Here is a 14,141-nt window from a genome sequence, read left to right as displayed (position 1 = left end):
GTCCCACCCTGCCCCCATGATGGGAGAAGGCAGAGCCTGCACCTGTAAAGGCCAAAGCCAGAGCTGCAGGTGACCTGGATTGGGGTGGAAAATCTGGCCCCCCACGTGGGAGAGGAGGTCCCTCCTGGAGGGGAGGCGCATCGGTGAGCCGGAGCAGAGCCTGCGCAGCAGAGGAAACCAGGTCCTCCCCGGCCAAAAGGGGGCTACCAACAGAAACTCGTGCCCGTCCTGGAGAACCCTCAGGAGGATGTGGGGGATCAGGGGGAATGGGGGAAAGGCATAGAGAAGGGTCCGGGGCCACTCGTGCGCCAGTGTGTCGTAGCCCAGAGGACTGGCACTGTCCATCAGGGAGAATCAGAGGGGACAGTGAACCGCATCTCTAGAGGCAAACAGGTCCACCTCCGCCCTGCCGAAGGTCGCACAAATGCGATCCACCACCTCTGGGTGAAGCCACCGCTCCTGGCTGGGGAGGCCGGCGGCGAAACTAAAGATGGTATCCCCGGGACACCCACGAGTCCGGGGCGTGAACATAACCGGCAGCCCGAACTGGACGCGAAGCCTGGGCCCTAGCCGGTCTTGGTCTAGGAGCCATGCTCATGCACCCCAAGAAAGTGACATCGTGGTCGTGGACAATGGGCATTAGGCCTCAACGCCTCATCAGGAGGAACAATATGAGAGGCAATGGCAGATTCGACAGGGGGCATGCAGCCCAACCCACACTTGGGCGCCTTATGCATGGCAGCCAGGGCCCTGCCATCCGCTGTCGGGCGGGAAAAGGCCCTCGTGTCTGTTAAGCAAGCATGCAGCTCCTGGACGTACTCCGCCGATGGAGGAACGACAAAGGCGGCCTCGGCATCATGACGCCTAAAGAAGGCACTAGATGGAGCAGACTGGTCTGGCAGAACATACAGCTGCAAACGGCCAAGAGCCGTTCTAATAGCCACAGACACCGGCTCCCCTGCACCTCCCTGAGAGGCGCCGGAGCCCGAACTTGAGGTCCGGGAGCCCAACTGTGGAAAGTTCTCTCAAAACAGAGTACCCGATGCCACGACCGAAATAGCATCATCTTCGCAAATCGAGGACCCTCCCTGTTCAGGAGGAGAAGTCTCGCCGCAGCCACCATCCGCCCGGAGAGACTGAAGGAGGGCCTTCATCTGGGCCAGCTCCGTTGAAAGCTGATCCACCCTAGGGGACAGGCGAGAACAGATGGGGTCGAAGGGGCAGAAAAAACTCCACCATCAAGACCCTGTTACGGCAACAACAGCAGTAACCCGTAGGACTCAGTACGAGCAGAAAACGCCACCGGCACGTCAGACAAACAGGAGTAAAAAAAAGCGAGCAGTAAGCCACTGCCAAAAAAAATTAAACGGACTCAGCACAAGCAGAAAAACGCTACTGGCGAGCCAATAAACAGGGAACAAATCAAAGCGAACAGCAAACTATTGCTGAAGTAAATAGACTCAGTACGAGCAGAAAATACCACTGGAGAGTCAACGAGCAATGTATAAATGAAAAACAAACAGCAACACTGTCAAAGGAATCAGACTCAGCATGAGCAGAAAACGCCACTGGCGAGTCAAGCAATCAAAGCAAAACGGACAGCAACTACTGCCGAAAAACATTTACGGACTCAGCAGGAGCAGAAAACGCCACCTGCGAGCCGAACAAACTTACCAGAAAACCTGGAGGAAAAAGCAGCTTGCGCAGCCTTTGGAGAGCAGAACCATCCGCAGTTCCGACCACAATTGATCACGAGACTTCTAGCAGCAAGAGGAACAACGAATACAAGCCAACACCTGCATTCACCAACCTGCGCGAGAGAAGAAGGAAGGGACTAAACTCCTGGTGCTATGTGACTATATAGACTCACGTGAGCTACCTGTAGGTCACATGTGACCATGTTGTTATTAGGTTCTCGACCTGCACATGCGCAAGAAAGACCATTCAGTGCTTGAAGCAGCGCCTCTGGCGGTCAGTAGGGATGAAATAAAACAATGGTTCTCAAACCTGTTTCTCAGGACTCACTGTCCTGCATGTTTTAGGAGTTTTCCTGCTGACACACAACCTGGGTAATTAACAGGTTTCTGCCGAACTTGATGACATGCTGAGGAGGTAATGTAATGATTTGTAGGTGTGCTGGAGCAAAGGGGCTCAGGGCTCATATAAAGGACTGTGGGCCCTGAGGAACAGTATTGAGAACCACTGTGATAAAAGGTAACACTGCCAACTCAGCAAACTGCTAATGAATATTCAGAATGTAATTTTACAATTAGCTGAGATTGTCACGGTGTGACATTTTGGACATTGGTTTTGGTGTCTTGTGATGGTTTATTTTGTCTAGATGTTTCTATTATGTTTATTAGTTTCTTATTTCTTATTTAGTACTCGTACTATTTGTTCTCATTCCAGCTGTAGTTATTGTTTACATTTGGTTTGTTTATTTTGTAGTTTAGATTCTTCTTATGGGCTCTTTGTTTATTTCATAGGTTATTGTTTTGTTTCTGTTTTCCCTCTAGTTCAGTGTTTACTTTAGTTCATAGTTATTCTAGTTCTTTATTTCCTCCACTGATTTATTCTCTTGCTTAGTTTGTGTTTTCTGTTTATTGTTTATTCCTTTCACTTTTCCTCAGGCTTTATAATTGTTTCACCTGTTCCTTCTGCTGCCCTGCCTCCTTGTCGCACCTGTTCTCAGTTCCCTTGATTACCTGCCTTTGTCTTTCCCCAGTATATTAGTTGGTTTGGTGTCTCTGTTTGTTGCTGGTTCCTTGTATTCGTCACACCTCGTTCTCGATTATGCTTTGTTTTTGCATTACCTTGCCTTGGGAAACCTGCAGTGAATTTTGTAAGTTTTGTATCTAGGCTCTGGTTCATTTCCTGCAGTGTTTTTGCTACGTTTTTGGACCTTGTAAATAAATCTTTGAATTACAAAGATGATCCTGCCGAGCTCTTGTCTGCACTTTGGTCCGATCCAAAACCTCAATGTGACAGAGATACGATTTTTTTCATTTAATGTGTAGCAGCAACACAGTTTTATCTTCTTTAAATATTTCTGTTATTTCTCCTAATATTTACACATAGAAATTGCACTAAAAGATAATTATTTTGTTTTCAAGGTTCATGTTTTAACTAGTGATTTATATAGAGTTTAGTTTCTGTAATGAACAAACTCGGAGAAACTATTGTACTTATCTGCAGTTGTACTAATATTAGCCTATTTTCCTGCTTGGTCTTCAGTGTTAATGCTTTCTCTGTCTGGAAAAAATTACCCTCATGTTGAAGCAGATGAAACATCTGTGGATAATGACTTGTAGAGAATCAAGCTAACCAATTTAATTAGCACAACTACCACACAGTGATTATGACAAAATACCTCATCAGCCATCTTTTGACCCTTTACTATTAGCTGTAAATAGAAGTCATTAAATAGAGATTAGGATCTAATGAATACTCTTGCAGCATTATAATTCATAACCCTCATCGAGAGGGATATAGAAATTAATTTCTCCAGTGTAATTACTAAATGTGAAGAGTTAGTTAGTTATAGCTACATTTTAACTAAGAGAAATTAAAAGAAATAGAAAAATTTATTTTTCTGTTTAAGTAAAAATATTACCAGTGATTTAAACATGTATCGTGGTTTTTGTGGTTCACTAAAAGGAAACAAAAATGAAAATAAATTATGTTGAGAATGGTGCATTTCCACAGCTGCAGTCTCTAAGGATCACACGTTTTAGCTGTGGATTAAAAAATGACTTTTGGAATCAGTAAAGTAAAATTAACAACAGAGAGTTGTGAATGGTGAAGTGGAGGGCCTATAAGCAAAAAGTAAACTAAAATTAGGAAAATTAAAACCGTACAAAAAAAACAAAGGTTCAGCGCCCATATTTATCAAACTTCTCAGAGTGGAGTTTTAGTGTTAAGTGTTAAGAGATCCAGAAATGTACTCCTACTTCCAGACTTATGCCTGGTTCACACGGCAGGATTTTAATGCAGATTTCTGCCCTGATCTTCCCCTTCAGACCTGCTCTGATCATCGTGATGGCTCTTAAGATAATGTTTTGAGATATTCTGTGTATATGATGTGTACGGTGTGTTAATAGTAATCTGGTCTGATCGGAAGGACGTCAGGGGCGCTCTGACCTCAAACCATTGATATTCAACATGTTGGATTGCCTTGGCCCGATATCCTACCATGTGGAGTGTACCCTGAGGACAAACAAGCATGCCTGTTGAACATGACGTGTAGCCAATCGGAAAGCGAGGTGACGGAAACAAGGAGGGGAAATACTCTGAACTCAAGTATGATCTTGAGAGGGTTCGCAAGATTTTCTGTCTGAATTCCGAATGTTTGTGAGTGAAATCTGTTCATATGTGGTGTGTTGTGCTTGCTGTGTGGCTGGACACCACACGCTGTAGGACCAAACCTGTTTATACCTATGATTTTTTATCGTTATTTGTAGGGTCTCTCAGGTTTTGAAAATCAATTTTAAATTTTAAAATCTTGCTGTGTGAACCATGCATTAAGTATAAATGCAAGTTATCAAAATTTCTAAGGCTGAGAATCACTCTTACTCTGATGGTTATTTGAGACAGCTCCAGAGATTTCTCAGTTGGTTAGAAGTTGTCACTAGGGGCCTGTGATGGTTCTGAGAAGACACAGATGAGGGCGAACCTTACAGGAAGGATAACATAATTGAAAAGGTTAATCATCATCATAGTCTTTGCGTGAGAAGAACTAAGTGAAAAAAGAAAACCTTGCATTTGAGATAAATGTTCTTTCTTCATTAATGTAATGTCTTCAAAATAGATTTAGACCTGTAATACAAAAGAAATAATGGTAAAAACAGGAGCGTACACACCAGTGCACGTTATGTTGGACTTAAAGGCAGATATATCTGTGCGCCTTTTGGAAAGAGTATATTACACCATTTCTTTTCACAGTCAGATATTGAACAAATGCAGGACCATAATTTTTTTTTTGTCTGCACTAGTTAAGTTGCGACTGAATTTTCCTTTTTATCTGTTGTCTTTCTTTAATTAACTCGACAAGTGTTAGTGTTTCCTCCTCTCTCCAGTTGGGCTTCCTCTTAGAATCCATGGCTGCAGGGATCCCATCATCAAATATAGCGTTTCTATACACAACTCAGTTAACCACCACCTGTTTCAAATCTGTCACTAAGAAATTATCGGAGGAACAGGAAACTGTCTTTAATTTACTACATGAATTTATTAGCATTGATGTTTTAAAAGTGTAACTTAAGATTTTCACAATTTTTTCTTGCTTTTTTCTAAGAATATTCTAAGAAAACCAGTTCAGTGATCGGTCCTTGTCTGGGGTTTTCTAAATGCATCATCCAGGATCAGCCTTGCAGCACAGCAACATATTATAAATCAGCTCTGAGACTGATGCTTAAGATTTGGTCCTACATTTTGCTTAAAGTGAGACTCTGATGCTTAATAACTAACTTTTAAACACGGCTTTGTGCCAATAATGTTAATACACATTAGTCCATTCTTATCAGCATTCTGAGGAGTATTTTTGAGAAGTCTGAAAAATACAGGTGCTGGGAAAACCCAAAACAAGAAAAGACTGGAGGAGCAATTGGACAAAACAAAAAAGGCCAGTTGTAACAACAAGAGGATCTGACACAAACTGAGAAGACCAAGTGCTGTTTATGCGGAGGAGCTTTATTACTGGAATGAAAGACAGGTGAGTTAATGAGCAGATGAACGACAGCTAAGGAGTGCAGGAAGCTGAAAAACTGAGGGACGGTACTGGGTAAATCGGGGAGTATGGGAAATTGGGAAATAACACTAACATAGTAAACATTCGAGATTCGAAAAGATATGTGTTGTGAATTGGCACTATATAAATAAACTGAATTGAATTGTTTTGAATGGAATTAGGAGAATGTATACCTAGGAATACACAGAAACTCAAAATACTACAGACTGACGTTACCATTACCATGATTAACAGAATACACAAGGAACCAGTCAAATAAAGAATATAAAAACACACAAAATACTGAAGTACAGAACCAAAAGCATGAAGAATCTTAGAACCAAAGACTTAACTGAATTTGGAAAGCCAAGAGTGACAAATCTAAAAATAAAGTCAAAGCCAAAAGTCATATTACAACTTCTACTTGGATGGATGGAGATTGCAAAGTAGCACATTGTGAATGACAAACTAACCAAATAAATGTTGCAACTTTGTCTTCCCCCTTCTTAACTTTTAGTTTCATAACAAAATAATAAAATATTGGGGCGGCCTTTGCCTCCACTGGATCCTTCACCCCAGTGAAGGCACCACTGGTTTTTTCTATGCTAATTAACAACTACAGCATTATGCATTCAGCACAAATAACTTCAGCTTGCTTCCCCTTTTGAAAGTGTTGTTTGTTAGTTGTAGGCTGTGGATCTTCTATCCACAAGCCATTTATAATAAGGTGCTCTCCACCTGCCTGATACTTAAATTTACTGATATTTTACCTTTAGGAAGACTACAGTCACCTAAATACACGCCCAGTCGAGGCAAAAGCAACATTTTGTTTTTCATTAGAAATGCTGACACTGCATAGTAACAATCCTTGAAGATTTCAGATGCAAAGGATTATGCTGGAAAAACATAGCATCACAAAAGCAACTAATTAAACTTTTAAATATGTTCTAGAGGTGAGTGACCATCTCATACATGTTTTTTTGGTTTAATTCCAAGGTGATTTGCCCTAATTCTGTGTTTTCTTCCCTAGCTTGAAGATGGAAACCAAAAGCAAAGGGCTAAAGGAGCAGCAGCAACATCACAAAAAGCTCCTGGCAGCCATGTTGTCCCAGGACTCCTTTGACTCGGTCAACAGTCCTGCTTCCTCTGTTGTAGAAGAAGACATTGAGGACGAGGATGATGCCATGGAGCTTCTGGGTAATGTCTCAAACCTTCACTACTTACAAAAACAGCCACAGATTTAAGCTGATATCCTTTGTGGTGTCTTGTTTTGAGGAAGATGTGTTTTTACACTTATGCCCACAAATTGTTTATCCTCATTCATCCTTGTGTTGCAGTAAGGTCCTGTGTCTCTCACAGCTGTTCTACATTAGTGTAATCAGGCTCACATGTTCCTACTAATTGCCACCCTCTGTTTTATGCTTTTGTTTTGCTTTTAGTCATTGTCAGGTCCTCTTGTTACCATCCATATTTCTCACTGGTTTTGCTCTCGGTTTTCCCCTCCTCGTTGTTGCTCTAAGGTCCTTCTTAGTTTGTATTTTCTTTTTGGTAAATCCTTCTTGATCCTGCCTGCCCCCTGCCTGCATTTGGTCAGTCACTACATCATAATATATCATTGTGAAAGAAGATTAATCACAAGTAGAATTCAAGACAGCTGACATAACAGCAAATTCATTCCTGATTAGAATATGCAATTTTTATAGAAATTACAAAACCTCAAAACCTTCATCTTGAACACTACAGTGCTCAGCTAACATGGTAAATATTAATTCTATTGACAATACAATTAGATAAAGATTGAACAACTCTGTCTTGTTTGGAAGGGCTGCCTAGAGCAAGCCTCTTCTTTCTATAAGAAATATGTCAACATGACTTGTATTTGGAAAGTTGCATTTTAATGACCTAGAAGACGTCTGAAACAATGTCCTTTGAACAGGTGACACCAACGTAGATATGGTAGACCATAATGGACAAACTTCTCTGACCAACTGTCTAACATGGTGGTGGAGGGATAATGGTAGGAGCTTGTTTTGCACTACAGGACCGATGAACCTTGTGTTCATTAAGTCGACCATAAACTATGTTTACCAAAATATTTTTATGTCAAATGTGAGGCCATCTGTCCAATAGCTTGGGTAGAGGTGGGTAATAAAACATAAAACAGGACAACAATGTCAATCACAACACCGAATCTAGAACAAAATGACTAGAAAGGTTAGGAATTAACATTTTGCAATAGCCAGTCCAGACCTTATCTTGATTAAAATGTTGTAGTGTGACTTTAAGAGATATCTGCAGATATCCATGCCGTCAAAGTGAAGCAGCGTTGAAGAGATAAGGTTCCTCGACAACGTCAACATATGAAAGACTGAAAGAGAAAATCACTACTAGTGCGCAAAGCAGCAATACGTATAGGTGTTATTTAAATCTTCTGTCAAGAGGTGTCTGGTGCCAAGTAAACCTCTTAGATGTGACAACATGAGAAGCATACTTTTTAATATACCTTATAATATATCCCTTTTTCCCAGTCCTGCCCCCAAGTGCTGACTAGAGATGAATGGAAAGAGGTGGAAAGAGTATCTGACATTAAACGTTGTTTCAGCTTCATTCAATGAAAAATGCTTGTCATTTTATTTGTGCAGCACAGGATCTAAATCCTCAATACAAACTATCTGGTGCCTGAAAATACTTAACGAGCTAAAGCTCAGATTTTTTTTTTTTGTCAGCAGGGGTGAATCTCTTAATTAAAAAAGCACATACATATGCACAAAAGCAGCAGGTGGCACAAAATTCGGTTTAAAGCGTAACTAATAGCCTGTCGTTGCTTACTGGGGAAATTCAGCTTTTATGCCAACTGACTCCTAGGTTAGCTGAGAAATGGCTGTCATACTGGGCTACTTTGAGAAACATCAACCAGCAGTGCACTCTCTGTGTGTGTAGCATGTGGTCCAATTTTACTGCTTCAATGCCTATCAAACAGTCTCAGTTATTACTGTGTAGTAACACACAATCTATGGATGTCCATGGTAATTTATGGAAGAATCATTTTTTTAATTTATTTTATGCAATATTCTAATTTTCTAATACACAATTTTTGGTTATCTATAAACCAGAAATATAAAAATTAAAGGAAATAAAGGCTTGAGATAATTCACTCTCTGTAAAATAAATCTATATATGTCTTACTGAAATTTAATGTACCTGTAGTGTTTTGCATTTTGACCAAGAAGTAACATTTAGGTCCCATCTGACCAGAGCATCTTCTTCCACGTACTTGCTTTTGGCGCCAGTTGAAGCTGATTGGGTAACTGGGTAACTCTGTGCCTTTTATAGCAACCCCTCACACATCAAATTACCAAGGTCTTATCTGTATACATTCAGGAACCAGGACATAACAGTGATCGATACACCCATAAAACAAGATGTTGGTGGTCTTGGATAGCCCTTGATGATCATAATTCTTCAGCTCACCCATATTCTCTCTTGGCTTTTACGCTATTGTCCAGGGTTGTAATTCAGATGAAACAATGCAGCGAGGTCATTTGTGATCCTCAGTGAAGGCCAGGTCATAGAGCTCTCCAGAGATGCAGTCTTCTGTGTTTACTGCTCCATAGGGTGTAGAATTCATTATAGTAGATCCTGCAAACACATGGTGGTTTAAAAAAAAAAAGAAAAGAGAAACCCAGTGGGGATTCTTTTTCAGAGAATAGTTCTTGGCATAAATTAATATGATCACTATTGCTAAATATGGCTGCATATTTTGGCAGTGATTACATTATACTTATTTAACAAATATATTTTAATGCGGAGCAACTTGTTCAAGGATTCTTCAACATATAAAGGTGGGGCATATTCTAATTATTTGAAGCACTGATAGGATGTTAGCTTTTGAAACTGTATTAATCCTAAAAGTGGGTATTTATGTTTTGTCCCTCTACTGTCCACAGGTAGGTCAAAACAGTTACTCTCCTGCTTCGAACTGGCACCGTTCAAATATAGCATCTTTCACACTTACTGGCATCCCTGCTAAAAAGATCAAAAAGTTCTTAAGTAAATTAATCTTTTTTTTTTACAAAAGTACAATGTCACACATTGCAGCAGTTCTCTAACAGTGAGCCTTTTTACATCCTTTAAAGGACGATTAATGCACATCCACCCTCCTTGAATGGCTTGTTCTCCTGTCTTTCCCATTTTGAAGAGAATCGAACAGGAATGGGCCTCTGTTTCACATCATACACACATAAAATAGGAAGTCATAGATTACGCTCAGATTTTTGTAGAAAAAAAATGTTATATATATATATATATATATATATATATATATATATATATAAGAAATGTAGTTAATAAATAGACAAAAACTTCATGTTATCACAACCAGAGATAGAGAACCCAAATTCAGCCAAATACAAAGTGATTAGTTAAAAGGTTTATTCAGAAACTCAGGATCAGAGAGCAGGAGAACAGCAGTTAGCTTCCAGGAACCACTGAGAACAGAGAGACTAGTTAGTGGCTGAATAAAACTCAGGATTTGCAAGGAGTTAGATAAAGCCGCTAACCTTCTCAGTCTGGGGATGAGGCACAGAATCCAGAGGATGAAGTGATCCAGACAGTTAATGAGGAAGCGTCCAACAGACTGAAGTCGGATTGCCGACTGATCCAAATCCTCCGAGGAATCAGCTGAAACTGTGACAGGAACACAGAGAGCTGTGATTGTCCTCTTGACAATAATTCCAGGTGGACTAGAGAGCCAGGCGGGCTCAGGCTGAATAAACCAGTGGTTAGGCAGAGGCAGAAAACCAGAGGCAGAAAACAGAGTCGAAATCCAGAAATCCAATCCGTCAGACAAGGGGCAGGCAAGAAGGCAAAATCCATGAGGCGAGGCAAGGTCAGAGAACAAGATCAGTCAGGAAGGAACGCTGGATAACTACTCACAAATGTTTTCGAAAATCTGACACCGTCTGCTTGTCAGATGGCTGTATATAACTGCAGCTCCACAGGTGTGTGGCATGACGGTGATTGCGCAGCAGCAGACAGGTGAAGCAGATGAGTTGATTGCATGAGTGAGAGCAGAGCAGGCAGACGGGCCAGAATCATTACACATGTTGTAATATTTTCAATTTTAATACAATTTTATTTTGTTTGCATCTTTGTCAAAAAGCAACATCTCAAAAAATCTGCAGCAACAGATTGCTGGGTGGCTAAATTTGTTTTAGTCTTGGATTGCCGGCCGGGTCCACACAATATCATTCTGAGGGCCGCAAAGGGCCTGCAGGCTGCACGTTGGAAACCCCAAATTTAAAGGTTGGCTCTTTCTAAAATTTCCAGTGTGAAGTTATAGCACTACAATAACAGTTGGATTTATTTTAAGCTTTTATACATCTTCATCAGAGCTTCCAATAAATGCCATATGTGCCTACAGTAAAAATTGTTTAACATTTAAATAAATGGATTAAACGTTTTCAGTAACTTCTGTGCCAGGGGTCTGCAACCTGTGACTCCAGAGCAGCAAGTGACTCTTTGGACCTTCCACAGTGGCTGTTAAAACCTGTGGCTAAAAATGATAAAGAACCAACAAATGTTTTTAAATATAGATATAGTAACAAATGCAGGTTTTAGCAGTACCTAATATTTTTTCATGGAATAATTGCATTGAATGCCCACAATAAAATACACTAAAAATACTGAGGGCAAGAATGGCTGTCTGGTTTGTGAAGGTTGCAGACCCCTGTTTTTGCCACAACAAAGGCAATTCTAGCTTTGTTTTGTAAAATAATCAATAAAGCTTTGTTTTATGCACATTTTTTACATCTCATTTTAGACGATTAAAGTAAAGAATGGCTATTAAGATCTTTTTTTCTGTTTGCTTTGGTTACCACCAGAGGTCAACACATGCATGCTGGGTGTATTCTGCAATTGGAGAAAAAGTTGATATAAATGATTGTAAATCTTTAAGTGTTGATTCAGTGATGGATGGAACAGTTAAGGTTCTCCGGATTTTCGTACAGAACCAAAACTAGTTGGATGTTTTAAACTTTTGCTTAGGGTGACATCTAGTGGCTGAAATATTGCATCGCAACTTTTGTTAGTGCAGGTTTTAGTTCATTTTACCAGCGCATCTATTGAGTGCATTAGACTTCATCCAGTAGTAGTAATTTCCTTTTTCTGTAACCTGTTTTGTAGATAAATTGCCGACATAAGCTCTGGCATTTTGAATAGTATTCATATAGCACTCATAAAGTACTCATAGGTATTCTGCTATTGATTGGCACAGCTTTTACTGGAACCTCATTGATCTAAATTTTGCTGCACACAGAGAAAAACAGAGGACCAAGAGCAATCATAATAGTAAGAAGTGAAATCTGTCTGCGTAATGGATGTCATGAGTCAGGGTTTTCTGAGAAGGGAGTTGAGATTCACATTGAGCAGTAAATCCACTGCCAGATGAGCACTAGATGGCAGAAAAACCACACTTGTTGAACCTAGAAAGAGAGAAACACTATGAAATTATAAAACGTGTAATACTATTTTGGCAAGCATTGGCAAGCTTAACTTGCCAATGTTTTCTCATTTTATCACAGCTCCAAAATCCAAGATTTAATTAGTTGGCTGCACGGTGGCGCATTTGGTAGCACTTTTGCCTAGCAGCATGAAGGTCCTGTGTTTGACTCCCGTTCCGGGGGGGCGACCTGTCCAGGGTGTGCCCTTCCTCTTGTCCGTAGATTGCTGGAGATCAGCTCCCCAGTGACCCACTATGGAATAGGTGGTATAGCAGATGAATGAATGACTGAAATGTTTTTCTAAAATAAATAAATATAGTAATCACTATTTATCTGTTTTAAGTATTTTCCAAACTGTGTGTGTATGCTTTTCCCTAATCCCTGGATTGAAGTTTTTGGGATAATAAAAAGAGTCTCTTGGAAAGATTGTACAGCTTAACTTGCCAATGTTTTCTCACTTTATTGCAACTCTAAAATCAAAGACAGGACTCATGTTTGATTTGTTTTGTTCAAAATTTTCCACAAAGGAGGAAAATAATTGGAGCTCCACCCCTGTTTCTTTGAGGTACCACTTCTTTCTTTTTAATTAACTCAACATTTAGCATTAACCGCAGTCAAATCTATCCTGGAAATTAATATTGCTTGCGTGGTCTTGTAAAAACTTTTGAGAATGACAAGATTCTAGCCTTTTCAGGGTAGCGGTAAGACCTCAGTTATAAACTTATCTCCAGCAAGATGGGAGTGTGGGAAGAAACACCCAACATTTGGCCTTGGAGTGTTATTTTTAATGGAAAAGTTGATGCTATGAGTTTGCCGGCTCCCCATTGGAAAGTTGCTGTTGTAGCCTTAAATGTAGGACTCGCTCCACCTTGTCAAAATCCTCAAAATCTACTTAAGAAAATCTTAGTTTAAAACATGCATAGAGGCATAACAGCATGATCCTCTATAGCTGCAACACAAAATATGCTGAGCATGTTAAGCTTTCATTCTGTATAGCCTTACTTTAAGAAAGGTCATGTGGTGAAGGATTTTGGAAAGAACTGATCTCATGGACATGAATTCAGTGCTCCAGAGGGGAACAGAGCTCTTCAGAATCAAACAGCATTACGTGACAGCCATCGGACCTCCCTGCATGAGCCGGCCCGACCTCTGTCAGTGTGTTAACTCACTCTGGCATAAATCCTGAAATAGGAGAAGACGCTGTAAGAACAGCAGCGAAGATTCGATGGAGACAAGATGAGGGCGAGATAAAGCTGCCGTCTGATCTTTGATACACACACCGAGTGACACGGTGACTGACGGATGAGTTACGTTACCTATGTGTGGCTCCTTTGTTGAGCTTGTTATATCTCTCCCCAATCGAGTGCAGCTAGCAGTACAGTGCAATTCAATAACTGAGTTTTTGTGTGGAAAAGGGGCAAGTGAGCTTCTTTTCTTTCCTCTTTGCAATATCTACTTTCTTTACCTCGATGAATATTTAACTGAAAGGTGATCCATGTTACATCACTGGTCACGTTGCTTTAGAGCGTGATTTTAAAATTGGACATAAAGCGTTTGAAAACCTGATCAGTTGCTTAAAGTGCAATACCTTGGCAAAGTATACAAAGCTTTTAAACTTTTTATTGTATCATATTACAACCACACACTTTTGTGTATTTCATCGGTATTTCATGTGATAGACCAACACAAAGTAGCACAGAGTTATGCGATAGGACAATGTTTGCACCAGTTTTGCACTTATTAAGATCTGGACTTTGACTAGGTGATTCTAACACATGAATATGCTTTGTGAAACTACATTATGCAACCTTAAACGAATGTATTGTAGTTTTGGCTGCATGTTTAAGGTTGTTGGCCTGTTGAAGGGCTAACCTCCACCGCACGCTCAAGTCTTTGCAGCCTCTAGCAGGTTTGCT

The 14,141-nt window shown here is 40.4% G+C and overlaps 1 protein-coding gene across 5 annotated transcripts in view; it reads left to right on the top strand.

The window, feature by feature from the left end:
* Positions 1-14,141, top strand: part of c21h8orf34 (chromosome 21 C8orf34 homolog) — a 112,817-nt gene that overhangs the window by 36,848 nt on the left and 61,828 nt on the right. For all 5 annotated transcript variants that reach the window (XM_047350496.1, XM_047350498.1, XM_047350497.1 and 2 more), the window contains exon 7: positions 6,756-6,922. In XM_047350496.1, coding sequence (XP_047206452.1) covers positions 6,756-6,922 — 167 coding nt within the window. The remainder of the gene's footprint in view (positions 1-6,755; positions 6,923-14,141) is intronic.

Source organism: Girardinichthys multiradiatus, chromosome 21 (genome assembly GCF_021462225.1).
Source record: "Girardinichthys multiradiatus isolate DD_20200921_A chromosome 21, DD_fGirMul_XY1, whole genome shotgun sequence".
NCBI classification, from domain to species: Eukaryota; Metazoa; Chordata; class Actinopteri; order Cyprinodontiformes; family Goodeidae; genus Girardinichthys; species Girardinichthys multiradiatus.
The sequence above is the reverse complement of the archived record's forward strand: the minus strand, read 5'-3'. Positions and strand labels throughout refer to the sequence as shown.